The 20,184-nt window shown below is 42.3% G+C and overlaps 1 protein-coding gene across 1 annotated transcript in view; it reads right to left on the reverse strand.

The window, feature by feature from the left end:
* The window catches only part of SLC2A12 (solute carrier family 2 (facilitated glucose transporter), member 12), a 30,354-nt gene extending 16,066 nt beyond the window's left edge, over window positions 1–14,288 (reverse strand). Inside the window, exons 1-2 of the mRNA XM_008939615.1 lie at window positions 14,038–14,288; window positions 5,789–7,111 (exon numbers count right to left, since the gene is read on the reverse strand). Coding sequence (XP_008937863.1) covers window positions 5,789–7,111; window positions 14,038–14,164 — 1,450 coding nt within the window. The 5' untranslated portion in view covers window positions 14,165–14,288. The remainder of the gene's footprint in view (window positions 1–5,788; window positions 7,112–14,037) is intronic.
* Between the last annotated feature and the right edge of the window lie 5,896 nt (window positions 14,289–20,184).

Consider the following 20,184-nt stretch of genomic DNA (forward strand, 5'->3'; position numbering starts at 1 on the left):
ATCTAGCTCCCACATCCATTACATTTCCAAACATGTTGAACCATGTCTTCCACTTTAGGTATAAATTAGCTCAGGTTTAAACCATTCATTCGAGCTGATAGAAATTTAACTCTATTATACATGACACATATACGCAAATATGCCCGGTTTTAAACCAGAAATGGACATCTCTCATTCCACACTAGTCTTTCATCAGTAAAAATTTGCTCTTATGATTTGTTCTCACTAAGGGCTTGCCTTCACTCACTTCCCTGTATGATTTTTGCTCCTCCTAGGGCTGACAAGCCACATGGAGAGATCCCACATCAGCGAGATGGTGCGTTGCAGCAGGGCTTGCTGGAGAGTATAGTCACTGCCCCTTGTTGGGGGGACCCAGGCTGGGGGACAAAAAGCCACAACCCCAAGTCCCTCATGAAGGAGGAATTTAATCAGTGTGAAACTTGGAACCCAAGGGTGGCTTGGTGGCCTGCCGCCCTTCTCTGCGCTAGGATCCTATGGGTGCTCAAACCTCAAGCATCCTGGTTAAAGCTGAATGGAAAGCAGACACAAAGAAGTCTTTAGCAACAGGAAACTGAGAAGGGAAGTCACCTACCTTCTGAGCCTTGGCTGTGATGCCAGGTTTCCTGATGAAGAAAGTGACTGTAGTGACCACAAACTATGGAGATTTGTCTGTCCCTCTCTTGTGCTTCCCCAAACAGCTTTGTATGTGCTTGCTAACTTCAGTCAGGCAGTTTACATGCCTCTGCGCCCATACACAGAGAGAAGGGAGATGTTAGGGTCCCTAAATGAGGGGGAAGCTTCAGTCCAAGGTACCTGTGAGTCAGCAGCTGAGAGTCCATTGGGGAGACACCCTGGAGGGAACCACTGTCTCCAGGCTGCCCCTAATTTTGTGGATCCTGTGCTCACCCTCCCCTAGTACATGGTCCTCCGACATGCTCTTCATCTAGTACAGGTCTGGACTTCACAGCCTTGGGCACTGGAAAGGTGCTCCCACAGCCAGCTGGTTTCATGTCTGAGATGGCTATTTAATTCCACTGCTTAACAAGTTTTAGTCAATACCAAAGCATTGTCAGTCCTACAAGCACCCACTCACAAAAGCTGTGCTTCAGTGGGACTGTAATAGCTATGCAGAAAAGCAGGGTTTGCAGTACATTCTAAATCCCTCCTCCAAGACCCTGTTAGGTACTTATTTGTTGACAACAAATATGTTAAAATTTCTTTTTTTTTTTTTCTTTTTCAGATTTCATATCTACATGGGTGGGTATATGTGGTATTTTTTGTGCCAAGCCCTGAAACCCAGAAAATACTTCTGCAGCTCTGAAGAGTCCCCTGGAAGAGGAGCCTGCAATGATCTCCAAGAGAAAAGCTCTAAGAGTTTGACCTTTAGCTTTGGAGAGCCACACAAAGATGGAGGTTGTCAGTCCCACTTGTAGGTGCTCTGGTTCAGCATCAGAAGAGTTGATGTGATTTGCACCAGCAGATTACCCCAAAGTTCATTGGCCAACTGTCTAAATGCCTTTGCTTTGTTATGCAGAAATGTATTTAAAGGACTAACAGAGGAAGAACAGCTCTTTTGTGTAAGGCACCAATGCCATACATGCAGTCCAAATGCACACATTTGACATCCTTCTCTCAATACAAGTGCTCCTCACTCCACAGAAAAAAATCCCTGCAATGTGCATGGATCCCCTTGAACTGCACTCCCAGAATACCTGTAAAGAGGTACTGGCCAAGTCCTGTTTTGCTCACTTGCTTTTTACTTGCTCGAACAAATTCAGTCTGAGAAAACAGATGTTCTCTTTGGTCCAGACTGAATTTGTGTTTCTTGCTTCTCAGCCTAGGACTTGTTTGAGCCCTTCTGATTTTTGCTCAATAAAGAGGATTGCCTCCACAATTGCACCCCTGTGTTAATGCGTATGGTGCTACCGTCTTTGTTTCAGCTACTCGTTGGTGACATCACTCAGTGAGACTTCCTCACTCAGGGGATATTTAGGGAAATATGGAAGGAAATTGTCTCTATTTAGTCTTTGATCCTAAATGGTGCAAAAGGAGATGATCAGGGCAGAAAAGCAGATCTTTGGTAACAGGTGCCATCTGATACTTGAATCTGAATTTTGTTCTTCAGAACCATGAAGACAACAGCAGGGCTCTGAGCATCCATCCTGTTTCAGAAAGGCTAAAGCTGCCCTACCCTTGTTAACCAAAAGAACTCTCTTGCACATGCTCCATCCAACCCCAAGAGTCCCACATTTGCAGCCTTATTTTAGAAAATAAGTCTGATACTCCAGGAGTTTGGCTTTCCTAGTTCCTGCAGCTCAACACACTGTACGACACAACAGTGTGAGTGAGGAAGTTGGCACCTCTTTATAAGAAAGAACTACTATTTTTTTCCCTCAAGTCATTTGAACAGAGCATTAATTTAATTAATTTTAAATTAATTTCCAGGGTCACACTGAGCTTTTAGCTTGGGTGACGAATTGGTCGTCTACCTCCACGCTGCAGTCTACTCATTAGCCTGCACTCACTGCTCCCTGTGCAAGGCATAACAGCATTTCTGTGAGGCTCAGATTTCTCCTGATCCCCCCTCCAAAGAGAGAAGGTTTGAATGCCTCTCCTTCAAACATGCACTGGAAACAATGAAGAGCCCCTCTTGCACTCCTCACCCCTTCACATGGCCGTCAGGGAAAGGTTTCTCTTGGGCTCTGCAGGTATCTTTCCCTGGTGAGAGCTGCTGATCCTCGTTGCCCTTTCTGATACACAAACAAAGGTAACTCAAGACAAAGATGGGTGTCAAGTAAGTCCCCTTAGCTAACAGCTGCCTTGAAACGCCTTTGCAAACACTCCTGGAGAGACAGCTTGTGCTGTTCTGCACGCTGTGGTGCAACAGTGATTTGTTGCACCTACAAAATGTCCTCATAATTGTGTGAAATTGAGTGTGAACAAGCAGTAGAATCGCAGTTCATCAAACATAATTAACCCAAAACAGAGCAGCAGAAATACTCCTTTCATCTTCCCTAAGGGATGGTGATATAAATACAGAGCACCTCACAATCATAAAAGTGACTAAACATGTTCTCTAGTCTGAGAATCCTTTTATAATGCAAAAATGGCTTTTATCTCTCACTGTCTATTTTTGAGTGCTCATCACTGTGATGCCTGCGTGCGTTGATAGATGGGGATAAATATATTTAGCATATCTTTAGTTAATTAAAAAATCCATCTACTTCATGTAATTTTGAGACAAAAGACAAATAATGGAAAAATACAATGTTTATATATGCCTGCTACATAAATCTGGACTGTAACTAGCTCTTTGACCAGAATCCCCCCCAAAAAAAGGAAGGGGGGAAAAAAAAAGGAAAAAGTACTTAAAAAAAGATTGTAGAGCTTAGGTTGCATGATCTGCCCTATGAAGAGTGTGCCATTTTCCAAGTGGCACTAAACAAACTCTCCTTTATCTCTACAGAACATAATGCAGTGTCCTCTCAAAATAAAGTGAGTGAATTTGTTCCAGAAATGGCTTTGTGAGGTGGTGGGAAAAGAGCAAGACCCTCTCTGCTCTTAGTCCCAAAGAAGCTGATTTGGTCTGTAGGTTACAAACAGACACATCCCTAGCACCACCTTCATTTAGCCAGCAGGATGGGCAGACATTGTGTGGAATATGAGATTTTTGAATTGAAAATATAGTGGTGTGGAGGTTACAGTACTGCTGTCCCCAGGCACCTGGGCATTGCCTGGCCACGGCAGCCAGCAAGTGCAGCCCCCTCGATGCCCCCCTCCTGTTGCAGAGCAGACAATGACTAATGGTCTGGTTCAGACCACAGATCAGATTTAGAGATGAGTAACGTAAACGTGTTAAAACTGTTTACTTTATATAAGCAGAGGGGTTCATGATATTTTTGTGGGTTTTTTTTTTTTTTTTTTGGTTGTTTGGTTTTTTTTTTTCCTTCACACCAAGAAAAGCACACTGGCAGTAAGAAAGCTAGGCTTTTCAAACACTTCCAAGGATATGGACTCCAAGCAGCAGATGCGGAAGGCTGCATATGAGACAGAAATCATAACCTCACGTCACAACCCAGACTATTTAACCACAATAGATCCTTTGCAGATTCCAATAATCTCTTGATTCTCTTACCCTTGCATTTTCTATACATTGTCAATTTTAAATGAATAGTGTACTTTTAAAGGCATGGAAATGTCTTGAAAGTGTTTACCTGCAATTTGAAATACCTTTATCTCTCCTAGACCTGGCTTTCACTTGCTATACAAGTGCATGTGAGTTTAAATTGCCTCACCATGACTTTATCATATGTGATTTCAACATGCTGGTGCTGAGATGGTGCCGGTTCTTTCCCATTTGGTGTTTGAGAGCATCTGTGCTCTTAAGTCGAAACAGAAATCAGAAAACAAGCATGGGCCTCAAAGACTTCTCAAATTAGCCTGGCAAACACACCTCATTTTCTATAGCCCTCAAGAAATTCGATGTGGTTATCATTAACTTCACATTAGGCCAACTCAAATGGCCATGAACCCCTTTACAGCCAGGTCAACAGGAAAGCAGCTTTCAACAGGAGGCCAAGCCTGAGTGTGTGCCCCTGCCTTGGGTGTCATTAACAGTGTCTTCAAAACACCCAAGTAAAATCTCAAGAAACATTTTCTTTTTAGGGCTGCAACCCTGGTTTTGAACCTATGTTATGGAAAGCAGAATCCATCCCCAAGATGGTCTGTAAGGGAGGGAATAACGCTACAATAACACAGTCAAGCTTGCTGCCCCAGCAATGAATGCTTATCTCACGCGGCTCTCCCGGTGAGCAATGTTTAAAATAAATAAATACTGCAGGGGAGTTGCTGTTAGTGCAATTGTTGGGTTGTATTCTTGTGGCAAGCTTTTAATCATAATAGTGCAGCAGGAGTACAGTGTGTTTGCAAGGCAAGCTTGAGCCAGGGCACAAAAGCACATAAAGTCAGTTAATAAATAATGGACTCCATGTATGCAGGGTTTGCAGTATGGCTTATAAAATCAACCCCTTCAAAGTACAATAACATGCAAATGCTATCAAAACAAAAGAAAAAAAAATGGAGAGACAGAATTGTTAGTCCCAGGGAATGGCAGACATATTCTTCTCTGGAAAGAGCGGGTATGATGCAAATATGATGGCAGCTATAGTAGTATATCAGTTGTACAGTGATGTGCCTTTGTGTTCTGCCACTTGTGCTGTTCAGCACAGGTAGTGGTGATGACACTGCAGTTTGCCAATGAACTATGACATCTTGAATGTCCTTTCCGTATCTGAAGACTATTATTTAGTCAGGGGATCAGATCCTCAGCAGGACTCAGGCATGCTGGCATTTCATGGGTTTGATGGTGTCATACTATACTGAGGTCTAGAGTTTATGATTATCTTGAGTTTGAGTTAGCAGTAGCAAATATCCACAACATAATCTTCCCAATGTGAGGACCTAATAGACTAGGAAGAGGAAAGATAGCCAGGGCCCCATAATTTTGCTGTACAAAGTTCACAGAAGTTCTTAACGTCACTGAAGAGGAACAGTTAATTTCACTGAACTGAAGGGAGATTAGGCCACTGGCCATAACAGGCAAGATTTCTTCCCAAAAAGTATACCCCAGGCCCACAAGATGGTCTATGACAATACCTGCACTTATTACCAGAAAACACTGCTTTGCCCAACCTGGGAACTGCCTGGTGCTGAGCTGGGCTTGTTTTCCCAACATTTAATCCACTTGTAAGTAAACCGTTTCAAAAAGAAAGAAAAATGAAACACTTACTTGGTCCAAGTCCTATGGAAAATGCAGCAACATAAACAAGCAGGCTGGCCAGCGAGAGCCATTTCAGGACAACAGGAACCTCCTCGGTTCCCACGTGGGACTCTGTTGTGCTTTTGCCTCCTGCCAGGGCAGTCCTGTTGAGTTCTCCTGTCCTGGCAACACCTGGGCTTCTCTGTGCATCAAATGACAATCTTTCTGGTGAAGCCATGCTAGCAAAGAGGTCCTCGAGACTCCCATTGGTGACACCAGTGAGGTTTCCTGGTCTCTGGAGAGAAAATTCCTCTGGAGATTGGCTTCTACAGACACTGGTGAAATTCACATGTATATTATGGTTCACTAAGCCCATAGTGACCAATGATACTGCCATAACAGAGGAGCCAATACACAGAAAAGTTTTACTTCCAACTTGATCCACAAAAACTGTGGCTGGGACCGTGCTGACCACTTTAACCACTCCAACTCCAGTTGAAGCCAAGCTGGCAGCTTCATTGCTCTGGAACCCAACTGACTTCAAAACAGTCGATGCATAAAATAAAATGTTGGGTTGCCCAGTTGTTTGCACAAAAAAGACTAGAGTGAGTCCTACCAACATTCGGGCCCTCATGTTGTTTTTTGAACGAAACAGGTCCAAGAAACTATACTGATGTTCATCTTTCAGGGAAGACTTGATTACAGTAAGTTCTTTAGTAGCATCTGATGTTTCCCGTAGCCTCTCCAGTACTTTTTTTGCAGCTTCATCGTTATTTTTCATTACAAGAAACCGAGGACTCGGAGGAAGGAAATACATGGCAATAGCTTGCAAGGCACCTAATGGAATCACAAAGCCAAACATATACTTCCAGCCATGAGATACTCTGGCAAAGGCATAATTTGAAATATAGGCAAAAAGAATGCCTATCACAATCATGAGTTCATTTAACGATACGAGGAGGCCTCTTCGGTGCTGTGGGGCGATCTCAGCAATATACACACATGTTGCAATTGATGATAATGATATGGAAATGCCTATGGCAATCCGTCCCACAATGAGTACCCCGTATGATTCATAGGGCAGTAAAACCAGACTCCCCAACACAAGTAAAGATGATGCAATAATAATAGCAAGTCTCCTTCCAAATTGGTCTATCAGGAATCCACCAGTAAGGGAAGCAAATAAGGCCCCAAAGAGCAGGGAACTTACAACAATTTCCTGCTCTTTGCAGGAAAGTGTTAATATGCTGTTCATCTGAAGAATAGCTCCAGAGATAAGGCCCAACTCATAACCCATCAGAAGTCCACTTATAGCAGCAACAGCAGAAGACAGAAAAGTAAATGTTCCACAGCCTGAAATAAGAGAAAAAAAAAAATTAAACAAAACAAAACACAAAAACTTGAAAGTGTGACATCTTCAACATCCTGACAACTAATAATAACTTTATTTAATATAGAATACCAAAAAATCTTTTTGTAACTTTTGTAAAGCAGTTAGGTGCATACAAGCCCAGCCACAGTGATGACATAAAAGGCTATTTTTGAAAGAAAAAAAAAATCATATCAAGGCCTCTTTAGCCCTCTTTTTGCATTCCCTGTCTTCCTGATCAGAAGATAATAAGGTTTTGATTAGGCCCTAAATAATTAAACCTTTTTCCTTTAGAATATCATTGCAAAAGGCAACACTGATAACACAAACTTTTGGTAAGAAAGCAATTTTTGCCTTGAGACTTTCTTACTGTTTTTCCTGTACTGAATTGAGGAAGTCTTGTCCACACAATTATCGTACCATGGGTGAGGAAAGCAGTAATTTCACAGCCAAATTGCTTCACTTTGACTTGAATAAGTGGCAAGTTTTCACTCACCACTTACTAATTCCTTTACTTTGCCTGAGGATGCCATGAAGGCTGCTGGTACCAGCAGTGTTAATCTCAAATGGAAACTTATCCACTGAACACCAGGCTGATCCAGATGTCTGGGATATTCTAAGGAAACCAATCTTTGAGGTAAAAATCCATGAACTTTCTGGGCTTTGCTTATCACTAATCTCAGATTCTTTGGAATATCAGGATCAAATATTTTGCATATTTTATGACAGCCACAATGTCAGGAATAAAAAACAGATGGTGAAAACAAACCAAATGGAGAGTACATGCCTTTGAATGTCCACTTTAAAACAAACTCATTTTATACAACTCTGCTTCATTGTTTATTGTTGCAAGATAGATTTGACTGATCATGTTCTACTAACTGTGAAGCCTTTTGCACCCTAAACCTTGAGGAATATATCAGTTTGTTATTGTTGGTCATGTTCTTTCTCCCAGCATGATTTTCCTCTCATCATGATGTTGGCTGCCACTCCACTAGAAAAAGAGTAAATTGACTTCTTATTTTCTGGTTAGCTGGAGAGATGAGGAGAGGTAGCTTTTGCAGCATAGCATAGCCCGTATTTCAGCTAATTCTCCTGGAACAAGTACTTTCCAGCTTGGCTGGAAAGTGGTATATGGTCTAATTGAAAATGATACACAGACTTTGTTTATTTTAAGCTTATTTTTCTAAGGCATTAAGGCTCTTTGATCATGCTGACTGCCTGGAGTTCCTTGCCAATAAGTTTTGAGTATATTGGTGAGGAGCAGTTCCATTTGACAGATATTACACTTCTAAAGCAAATTGTGAAGAGAGATGCACCCCTTGCAGTACATCTGCATTACGAAAATAAACAGTGCCAGAGCTCAGGCCCAGACCCTGGCAGGTGGCCACTTACCCTACTAAATTGCTGGCATGTCCCTGGCATGGCTGTTCCCCGAGCCACCTCGCACACTCCTCACAGTTCCCAGAAGCAGTTTGGCTCACTGGTGAGCCCACTATCATGCCCTACAGCCACTCCACGGGAGGACAGGTTATTTTGGAGGGCAGCAGAGTATAACTGTGAATATAAGCTGTGCCTCCAGCATCAGGGAAGATGCATAAGCCCATTAAGTTTATTAAGATAAGTATTACCTATTAGCTCTCCTATCTGGCTCTTGGCTCACTCCCTTTGAGCCGAGCAGAAGCCAAGAAGCAGTAGCCCTGAGCTACTGAGTGCACCCAGTATCATTGCAGAACCTGATTTCTCCCTCCTCTTTATATTATTTACTTGCCTACTTGCTGTTTATTACTGGATCTGGAAAATATACCCTTTCAATTAATCCTGGCTGGAAATCACAGTTGGTAACAACACAGCATTGTGCCAAATGAATGAACTTGTGTATCAGAAGCTACCCTGCTAATTTGATCACAATGCTCTGCCCAAACTACAGCGCAGTGCTGGTATTTGTAGATATCTCTGTATTTATATATGTAGTACATCACTGAACCATGTAGATTTAACCAAAGATTTTACTTCAATTTATATATTATGAAGCTAAAAGAGACCAATGTGGTCATCCGGTCTGATACTCACAAACAGCACAACATAACCTCTCAGACACATTTAAATGACTTTTTTTTTTTAACTATGCCATTTAATTTATCCAGCTTTGATTTTAAAATGGCTAGTGGTTAAACATCAATGACTTTAAGTCACAAGTTGTCCCAATGGTTAATTGCTTTCACTATAAATTATCTTTAAGTTATTTTTAGACTTAATTTCTGCAACTTTAGCTTCCAGCCATCAGATCCCACTTTCCATTTGCCTGCACTTAGCTGTGTTCACTAAGTAAAAAATTATAGCCTGTCATGGAGTCATCGTACAGATCTCTCCTTGATAAGCTATTTAGCCTGTAAGGTTTTACAAGTTTACCAGTCTCTTAAGTATCCAAAGCCTTGGTCTCTGAACTCTATCCATATTATCAACTCCTTCAATAAATTGTGAGTTGGATGCAGTTCTCCTGCAGTGGTTGCACAGTGCCAGATAGGAACTTCACATAACTGTTCCTGCTCCTGATGAACATTTCCCTCTCTGAGCATCTAAGGATTGTCATAGACATCTGTATGCAGGAGCTCATCTTGTGATGGGTGTCATCCAGGACAACTGACTTATTTTCTGGCTGGGTTCCTTCCAAGGCACTGCCTTTCCTTTAACTGTGGCCCGCCTTTGTGCATCCTAGGTAAGACTTCAAATTTCTTTACCTTTGTCTGTATTAAAACACATAGGATGGGCTCAACTTACATAACTGTGAGAGATCTATAGCATCTTTAGATTTCTTCTTGTGAAAAAAGGCACTTCTAGATGTCCAAAGTAGGTAAGATGCCTACTTCTCACCTTTGCCTACAAAAGTAGTCTGTGCAGCTTGCTCAGATGCAGATATCTAAAGTTAGCAGAGGGGAGCCCCAGACAGCACATTCACTCACAGTCAGCAGGCCAAGCCATCCGAATTGCATTCAGCCAGTTACATATCCCATTTATTAATCTCCTGTCACCTTTATCAGCCACAAATAATCCATTATTATCTTATTCCAGGCAATTAAGAAAAAATGTTAAGTAACAGAGAGAAAAAATCTGAGTTTAAGGCTCTCCAGCAGAAACAGTGAACAGTGTCTCCTATTGATACTTTGAATTCTATGCCCTGCATGGCTTTTAATTTTTTAAATGGCAGCTGTCTGTTTTGTATGGTTCCACTTTCCAATTCAGAATGACAGTGCCAAGTCAAATATCTTGACAGAGCCCATCATCAGCACAGTTCTTTACAATCCAGACCGTACTCTCCTCAGCCTGTGGCCCACAGATTAGCGCAACCAAGGTGACTGTTTGCTTTTGATCTGAGAGGCTGTACAAGCTGGGAGTGGAGCTTGGACACCTGGGAAGTTAATAGGGAAGCACTCAAGGCCATATATTTATTGATTCTCCAAGTACAGCAGCTTGACCAATGTCTTAATATTTTTTTGGTTTGTTTTTACTGGGTTGACTGGTATCCTTGTTAGTGTGTCCAAGTGACACAGGCCCACAGTTGTAGAGAAATAGCAATGGGCTGTGTCTAAAGCAGACCCCAGAATGAAAAGTAGATTCTGATGCGATGCAAAGGCAGATATATTGTCCTTCTGCATTAGCAGCAGCAAACTCAGCAGTTAACTCAGTGTCTCCTGCCTATTCTGCTGAGAAACATCCTTATAGCACTACGAAGTTTCATTGCAACTGGTGTACCTAGGACTTGCCTGCTCAGAACTGCTTGCTGAGTTAAACCCTGACATCTCTGCTTGATTTTCCTTCATGGTCTTCCTCCAGACAAAATTCCCTCTGACTTCAGCATATGTTTTGCTTTAACATTACCAGATAAAGCATATTGCAGAAGTTGTACTCACAACCTTTTAAAGTGTCACTTTTAATGATGTTGCTTGCAGTTCTTAGGCATTCATTTTTCTACAAAAAAAAGTTTCTTAAAATGTGTATTCCTCTTATTTTTATGAGATTCCTGAAAAATACATGTCAGTGTGCAGCCCAGGGGAATAAAATATTTTATTGTTGCCTTCCAGAGAAATTTCTCCTGGCTGCAACAAACACCATGCCTAAGGAGTGTGTGGCTGGTATGTAAGAAGTGATTGGAAAGTCTATTCTCTAGTTTCTCCATGTAAACAAAATGGTTTCTCACAACTGTTATTCAAGTCAAAAGCAGCACTACTTGGCAAACAAACTTATCTTTAAGAACATTTGCTGGAAATGTTTATGCTTGGTTCATGAAAAGGAGACAAAGCACAGTTGTAGTATAGCACGGTGTACTGCTGATGAGACTGGATGGGGCCACATAGGGTGTGCCCCTTCACCCATTTTTAAGCACATATTTGGGAAAATACAGTCCTTCCAAAGACAAAATATTTGGTTTGTGTATGTACTTTATGAGCCTTAGGGATAAATGATCTGTGCCAGGGAAGATCTGCAAGCATGCTGATCAGGGCAACACCACCCTTCCCCTGCTTCATGTGCAAAAAAGCTGTGGGAAATGTGCCTGGGAGGCCCTTCCAGCTCATCTTGACAGTACCACACTCCACGTTAGTCCAGACACTGAGATTTCTGTGATGTGTTTTTTCCTTTCCTTTCTCCCAAGAGAACATGCAGAGTGTGTACAGAAATCTAGTGGGATGGAGTGGGGATTCCTTCCTTGAGTCACCCATGCAAACACATCTGTTTTAAGACGAGGGGACTTGACAGTCTTTTCCAACATTCTGCTTTCTTCTGTTGACTTTGGTTTAATATGAGGCAAGAAATGTCCGAATTTGGAAGGGGAGAATAGTATTTTCCTGAAAGGTCAACTTTAAGCCATATTTAAAAATGTATTTCTCGTCTGAGTGCTGTCTGACATACAGAAATTTTGCCTTTATAGGAAAATAGTGCTTAAAGTTCCCCAAGTTTTCTTCAGAGGAGCATTTTGCTAAAGTGTATAGTGTGTGGATCATGTGAGTTTGTAGCATAAATATTTAATGGCATGTGTTGGAAATTGTTGCATAATTAAATAATGGTTTTGCTTCTTGTAAAAGGCGATTATCCCATTTTCATGACATCATAATCTTTGCTGTCACAGTCACTTTCTCTGTCTGGCATAAGGAGATATATGTTATCCTGTAGATCTGTTCTAACTCCTGAGGTTTCTTTCAATTCAGTATCTGCTCAATAGGTGCATTTCTCCTATTAGCTAGGCTACATATGATCTAGGTGTCCATTTAGAAGTCTAGCATGGGATCTAAACCAGTTACCCTACAAGACCCTATGGGATGAAACAAATGGTGGCTTTGGGACAAAGTTATGTTGCAAACAGAGCTGGAAAATCTCAGAAAATATTAAATTTGCCCAAAACTAGTGTCAGGGCCATGTGGGATCATGCCTATTTGAGAAATGTGACTCCTCCCACCCAGGTATGAAAGGCAAAACCAAGCCAAGTATTTTGTAAATTGAACTAAAAAGGAAGGCAGAAGGAAGCTAATGTATTGCACATTTTCACACACCTAAATTCCTGTGATGGTGGGAAGCATTGTATATTTTGTACAGTATAAGCCAGATGAATGTATTGAGTTAGTACTATTTGAATTTCATGAACAAAAGACCCCTGGCACTGATGGAAAGGCAGGGAACGCAGATCCTGGACAGACCCATCCTGGCCATCTCTCCATCTCTCTGAGTGCTTTGTCACATATTTTCATTACATCAGTAGCCAGCCCAGTCCTTCACTACAGTAAATGGTATTTGGATTTTGTTTTGTTATCTTCCAGTAAGAATCAACAAGTTCTTTTCATTCCCAGCTAGGTAATAATAAATTCCTTGGCTACTGCTTTAATTTCTGAGGCTAAGGCCAAGTGTGTAATTTGCATGTACTCTTCTGATCATAGCCTTTGTGCTGCAGTTAACTTTGCTGTCTGTTTTTTTTAATTGCAGTGCTTCCCTTTGATAATGCTATCCTATAGCCATGTGCATTGCTCCCACCATACCCTAAGGTAATGTTAATTATGTCTGCAGACCAGCTGGCTTTCTGTTCTTGATTAAGCTCTGCTTCCAGATATCTGTCGATGTTGCTGGACTGATCACTATTACACTCCAACAAAGCATTTGTGCCTGTGGTATTTGAACATTCACGGCTTAGTCAGTTCATTCATTTTTAAATGAACAAAACCTGATTGGGACATAGTAATTTCTGGCTTACAACTATGCTTTCCTGTTTGGGTACAGCTGTCTTGTGGGTGAGATCTGTCACAATTGTGGGTTGTTTTCCCCTTGATCTTGTCATCAGTGAGAGAGACTCAAGATACAAAACCATGTTGTAACTTAGAAAAACTGGCTGGGTGGGACAGCAAAGGTAAAGGGCTATGAAATTCAGCTTCAGCAATCAGAAACCTTTTGCAGAGGAAATTCTGCAGTTGTTTTTTCAGGGCATCGGCACAGAAACCCTCTTCCTTGCTGGAGAGGGGAGAGAAGGCAGAAGGGAGTTCCGTCCCCCCACGCTGTGCCACCCCTCTGCATGAGCAGGTGCAGTGCTTGCCTGGCCGCCCTCCAGCTCAGCAAAAAAGGCCGAACGGGTCCCCGGCAGGCAAGGACTGGAGCACCGTGGTTATCTTACACAGCAACAGGTCCTCTGATTTTTCAGGTTCTTTTTCTAAAGGACATGGATTTACACCACAGACAGCACATGCACAGACAGTGGCACTGAGGCCTTTTGGGGCAAGTATCACATCAGCTGTGATTCAAAAGCGAAGCTGATGGTTCCCTTCCTTACTCACATTCCCCCCTCTCGCACTGTTTAGAAAACGAGACAGGGTGCCCCGAGAGCACCCTGGATTTGGGGGGCTGCTTCCCCCCAGGCTGCCACCAGCTTTACCTGCTGCAGCCGGGAGCGGGCGGACGTGGCGGTGGCGGCGGCTGCCTCTGCTGCTCTCCTCATCCTCCCTTGCTCTCATCGTCTGGCTCTGCTGGCCGACGTCCTCCGTGCTCTGACCAGGTACCATGGCCACCCCCTTCGCACTTTGGGGCGGGAGAACTTCACAGGGCAGCAGCCCTTCCCCGGCCGGCAAGGAAAGCGCGGGTTGTTTTCCTCATGGCAACAAGTTGCTGAAGCGGGCTGAAACCAAAGGCAAACCACAAAGTGGTTTGTGAACAACTTTGTTGCTATTTCAGAAGGCTTTGCCCTTTGCAGCGACACAGGCTGTTGCTATTCTTGGGAGCCTATTGCAGGCGAGGGGAGGGACGTGTGTCGGAAGTATTGCTTTTGCCTTTTAACAAATAGTTGGAGGCATCAGAAGTCCACGCGCAGCTCGATGCACATTCCTTACCCATTAGCTTAAAGGGTCTCTCTCTGTTCCTCTCTGTTGTTTCCTTCTCTCTCCGGTGCTCATACAAGCAGGTTTTTAACAGAGAAGACACAGAAGGGACAAATTTGAAGTGTTTACTGTGTCAGCTAGAGTTAGGGCACTCAGCACACACATGTGACGTCGCTTCTTTCTTGCAAATTGTGAGCAAGTCGTGGTGAAAAATCATGGAGAGGAAAAAAAGCCATAGCAGCCCTTTGCAGTCTCCAGCAGTAAGAGTCAGGATTTTAGATGCACGAGCTATTTTACAAGTAAATGTAGAGACAAGCCACTCTCTCTCTCTCTCATGAAAACTATTTGTAGGAAAACTGTTTCAGTTATGAGTCAAAGGCTTGCTTTTGTGAGCTGCTAGGAGTCACTCCATGCCTACTAGCTTTGGTGGAAACAGTGGCCAGAGGCTGGACTGCAGTGGCAGGGAAAGTTACAGAGGGTGCAAGCAAACTGCCCTCAGGGGCTCCCTGGCTGGTCCTGGTCCTGGTTCTGGTCCAGGAGCCTCTGAGTGTTCTGAGCAGATCCGCTGGCCTCAGTGAGGCAAGTTGTTCAGGCTATCTCCAATGGGAATTATTGTTGTATAATTTGGCAGTGCTGCAGGCTTCTTTTTTGTGCTCTTTCATCCCTTGCTGGTTTGTATTGAGTGTTTTTATTTTAATACACTAATGCCTGCAGATAGTGTGGGAGTGAAGGGAGAGGGGGAAAGTTGGTGGGTTTTCCAATATTTCCAGGAAGAAGAATTATTAAACCCTTTTTCCTTTAAGTAGAGCAAGCATAATATACGCTTTATTGGTGTTTGCTTAATGACAAGATTTGACAAAAGACATTAACTGCTCCATCTGACACCTGCCCCACTATCAGCTTCAGAACCTGGAGCACCAGGGATGCCACAGGGGAACTGGTTCTGGCAGGGTGTTTGGTGTTGTCAGTGCCTTTGGTGTGGAGTTGAGTGAGTCAGCCTAGCTCTGCTCTCATGGGTAACATATTTTCCATGTAAAATGTCCATCTGTCAGGTGGTACAGGGCACTATCAGGGCTGTTAACAATTTCCTGCCACATCCAGAGAGGTTTTGTTTCCTCCTGGGGTATATGCAAAAAGTAATGTCAATTTTTGAAGAAATTATTCAGATGTTTTGGGGGAAAATGAGTGGCTGTTTAGGCTGGGAAAGGAGAGGAAGTCTCTTCAAAGATTAAACTCATCTGTGACAAGATTTGTCTGTTATAATGTTAATGACCTCCTCTAACTGCCCATATAACCCACAGCTCTGCTCAAACACCTGCTCTCTGGAAACTCAGTTAGCTCCATAGCTACATACTTGTTCCTACCTCCCAAAAGCCTTTATATGTAATGATCTCAGAGAAGTCAAAAAAATGTGGAGATGCCTGTGGCAGCTCGCCAGGGAGCAGATCCATATTCCCAAACATGTGCCCTGGATGCTTTGGGGTTCACTCCTCCTGCCAAGAGCTGCTGCCTGGGGAGGGCTGAGCCCAAGGCGGTGACCCCACTGCCTGCTGAGAAGCTGAAAGGAAAAACAGTTCAGACTTCAGTTGAATGGCAGCTTCAGCTTTGCAGAGAACGGATTAGAGGCTCTCTGGGCTCTGGGTGAGGTCTGGCAGAAATGGAGTATTTTTTAAGAGGGAATGCTGAGTGGGAAGTGAGGCATCCTGAACAGCCTGAACTGAAGATGGAGTTCCACCATCCTATGCCCTCTCTGCACCAGAGTTATCCAGATATTTTCAACTGTTAAGTTTGTACATGTGGAGTTAGAGGAGGTTCCAGGCAGAAAATCTGTCCCATCCTCAGGTAATCAGATAGGCAAGAACTGACTACTTAATTTTACTGTTAGCCTTTGCTATCCAGCTAATGGGAAGCTGCTTTGCTGAAATAGGAACTGCAGTGTGAAATTATTAAGACAAGCTTGCAGCACAGCATTGGTGGGACTGGAAGTATCTATTCCTCCTTCCATTTATGAAGAGATTTTGCAGCCTTTCTTTGTCCCCTCATTTGCCCAAATCCACAGAAAACTGGTTCTGCAAAGACAGTCTGGGCAGGCATCTCCTGTCATACTTGTAAAGTGTCCTTTTTCAGCTGTGAGCTGAATCTGAATCATCAGCTATAGGGATACTACTAATTTTGATGGAAGTAAGGGATCTAATGTGACTGCAGTGTTTTCTGTTCAAGAACTCCCATCTGAATGCCATCCTCCAAATAAATATACTGATTATACGTAGGTACTGGCAGCTATATGCTTTGGGAGAACTTAAAAGCTTGTCAGTAACTGCACCTTCCTCTGAACAAGAAGCATACTACCCCCAGGAGTAAGTAATAAAAAGAAAAGGCTGCTTTTCATTGAGTTCCCTAATCTTATGATGAACAAATTTTAAGGGATTAATATTAAGTGAATAGAACAGTGATTTTCTTTCTTCTTTTGTTTTTTTTTTTTTTTAATACAAATAAAAGATATATTTTAGACAAATAGTACAATTTCTTTTAACTGTGTTGAAACCTGGAGTTTAGTGCTACCTCCATTCCCCTCAGAAGCCATGATTTTTTAATGTCTACCTACTTGTTTACTCAGAAATCCAGCAGAATAATCTCCTTCTGAAAATAAAGGCCAAATAACCCATTTTTCTTCCCTAGTTCTGCCTGTATTTTACACTGTCTATGCCTGCTGCAACACAGCAATGGCTTAACTTTGCCCCCTGTGGTAACCTCAGGAGGTACCTGGCTTTCATGGATGGTAAAACAGCCAGTACACAACAAAACCATAATGGCCAGACAAAAAATGAAGGAAAACTTCATTATTCTGGGGACTTGTGTTTGGGCTGTCCAAAGGGCAGTGAACCCTCACTATGCTGAGCTACAAGTGCTTCAGAGGTACCAGGAAGCTTGCTGGGCTTTGACCTGCTCTCAGAGTTACACCTCATGCCTAAACCACTCTATCAGGGTAATAAGATCTTAGGGAAAGTGTTCCCAGTAAGTGGAAATACAAAATATTTTTCCTGAGATCTGCTGCTTGGCATGGCATTGGTATAAAGGATGTTTTGAGGCACCATTGGTAGCCAGCTGATAGCAAAAAGCCACAGGTCAGGAGGTGCAAAAATCTGTTTTCCCAGTTGTGGCCAAAAAGCTGAGGCACCGATATTATTGGTGTTAACTGGCATTAACTGGCATCCCAGAAAAGGAAGGAACTGGGAAAAAAAAAAAAAAAAAAGCCAGTTCCAGCTAATGAAAGGAAAGAGAGGGAAGGAAAGCAAATAGGCAGTGCTGGTTCTGCAGCCAAGGTGATTATAAAGGGTTCTTGTGAAATGCAGCAACTGTGAAACCCTGGCTGGTGGCCACAGGGTCCTGGTCCCACAGTCCTGTACCCACTCCATTTTCCAGCAGAAATAAACAGGCAAGCAAACAAGCAAAACTGCAGTATAACATACACGAACAGGATATGGAGGAGGAAAAGGGAGTGTGCTTCACTGGCTTTTAATTCCGTTTTTTTTTTTTTGGTTTTTTTTTTTCTTGTTACTGCATTGCCCATGTATGCTGTTAAAACAAATGCTTGGCTTGTGCTATGCACCTGAGAGTGAAAGGTGTCAGCCAGAGAAGGGGCATGGGGGCTTCCAGAGGGTTTGCAGGGTGGGAAAGGACACACTCTCTCCTCTCACTAAAAAGACACTCTGCTTCTCTCACTACTGCCTGGGAAGGGTGTCCTGCACTTAATGATGCTCCAAAGGGGATAAGCCCTAGCTCCACAGCTGTGCCATTTGAGGCTGGGCAAAAGGTCACATACTTCAGGAGAAAGAAGAGTGAGAAAGATCAAAAAACCAGAAGCAGGAGATGGTCAGGAGACAAAGCAGGGGTATGAGGGCATCATCATGAGATTCCCCTGTTGGTTTTCTGCACGTGCAGGTGGTAAGAAATCACATTTTCTGATGCTTTCTCAATTACTTACTTTCAAAACTGACTGTTTAGAATTAGTGCATGATTAGGCTAGAAAAAAAAAGATAAAAGAAAGAAGGGGAGCAAAGCAGCCAAGTAACATGTACCATTTATTCCAGAAAAAAAAATGTACCAATGTAAAAAAGTATGAGTAGCCTTTCCCATTAGTAGTGACACATGACACCCACAGACAAGGGGGAAAATTTGCCCAAATTCCAGTCAGACAGCAATGACAATTAGATTAAAAGACAGAGAGAGTGATCTCAAGAAAGTGAAATGATCCATCCTTGAAGAACTGTGAATATAGAGAAGAAAATTATTACTGTTGCACAGCGAATGAATTGTAATTTAGGAGTCAGCTTTGCAAAGATGCTTTTTATAAAGCTAAGATAAACTTAATAAACACAATATTTAGGCTATGCCATTATGCCATTTTGCAAATGAATAAATCTAAATGCATCAATAAATGGATAAGACTAAGTAAATAAATAATATAGTCTGATGTCATGTAACAAAATTGTGACAGAACTGTGAACACAAGTTTCTTCCTTCTGAGTCCTGTGGTTTCTTAGCCATTCTCTTTGCATTTTGTTCTGACTCTTTGAGAGGCACAGATTTTTATACCAATGTGTTTTTATCTAACTTTAAAAAAAGTCTTGGAGAAAAGTTGTCGACCTTTTTTGGTGGAACAAATAGATATAGTCCAGAGCTCATGAAACTTCACAACTCCCTTCAGGGCCTTAAAAACACCTGCAAATTCACTGCACAACTGTTTATTCCTGCAAAGCATCTTCTCTAAAAGTACTCTTTAAAAGTACAGTGTGGCCAAGGTCAGCAACTTTAAGTGTTCACGTTTTTGCAAAAACTTACAATCAAACTGAAGGTAAGAATAAGGGGTTGTAAAGTACAACACAAGAAAAACTGAACTACGAAAACAAAATAAAAACTCAATTTTACTTCAGGATTCTTCTTTCATGGCAATGTAGCCTTTCAATCAAATCAAAGGAAAGATCTTCTGTCTTTTGTGATCTGAAGAGCCCCTTGTAATAGTAACTGAATAACATATCTGAGGTTTGCCATTGCACTCTGTTCTTTCCTGTTTGCTTCACACATACCTTTTTTTTTTACAAAAATATGTTTCACACATACCTTTTTTAACAAAACATAGAAAGAGTAACCTCATACATTTAAAGTTGTCCATCTGACATAAAATCAGGAGGCAGTAATAAATGAATGTCCAAAAGTTTAGTAAATTGCCTGCATAAATTTTATCCAGTTCATTATCTTGTGGGAAATGGCAAACCAGTTTCTCTACTGAAACAGATTTTTTTTTTTTTTGGGGCCTGATTTCTTTCTCACCTGCCTTTGATATAACTTTCTGGAACAGGTGAAGAAACTCCAATCAGAACCATTGAGAGGTGTATCAAAGAGACATTTCAAATGTCTTTATTAGTATCCACTACACTGCTTTGTGTGATCAGAGTAATTTCAACCAGCTACTTCACTGGCAGAGGCTGAACTCGAGCCTGAACTCAGAGGAATTGTCTCAGAAAGATGGAGTCGAGGAGAACAGAGAGCACATGGCCCTGATTTCTTACTTTTCTTCCACTGTACATGTGCTGTCACCTACATAGTGCAGTGCCTGCTGGCACGCAGCCCCAGGGCAAGGGCTGGGCCAGGAGAAGCCAGTTAATAATGTCACCCACTGCCTGAAATCAGGCAGTTTTTAGGAATTT

This window comes from Merops nubicus, unplaced genomic scaffold, assembly GCF_000691845.1.
Source record: "Merops nubicus isolate BGI_N331 unplaced genomic scaffold, ASM69184v1 scaffold15334, whole genome shotgun sequence".
Lineage (NCBI taxonomy): Eukaryota > Metazoa > Chordata > Aves > Coraciiformes > Meropidae > Merops > Merops nubicus.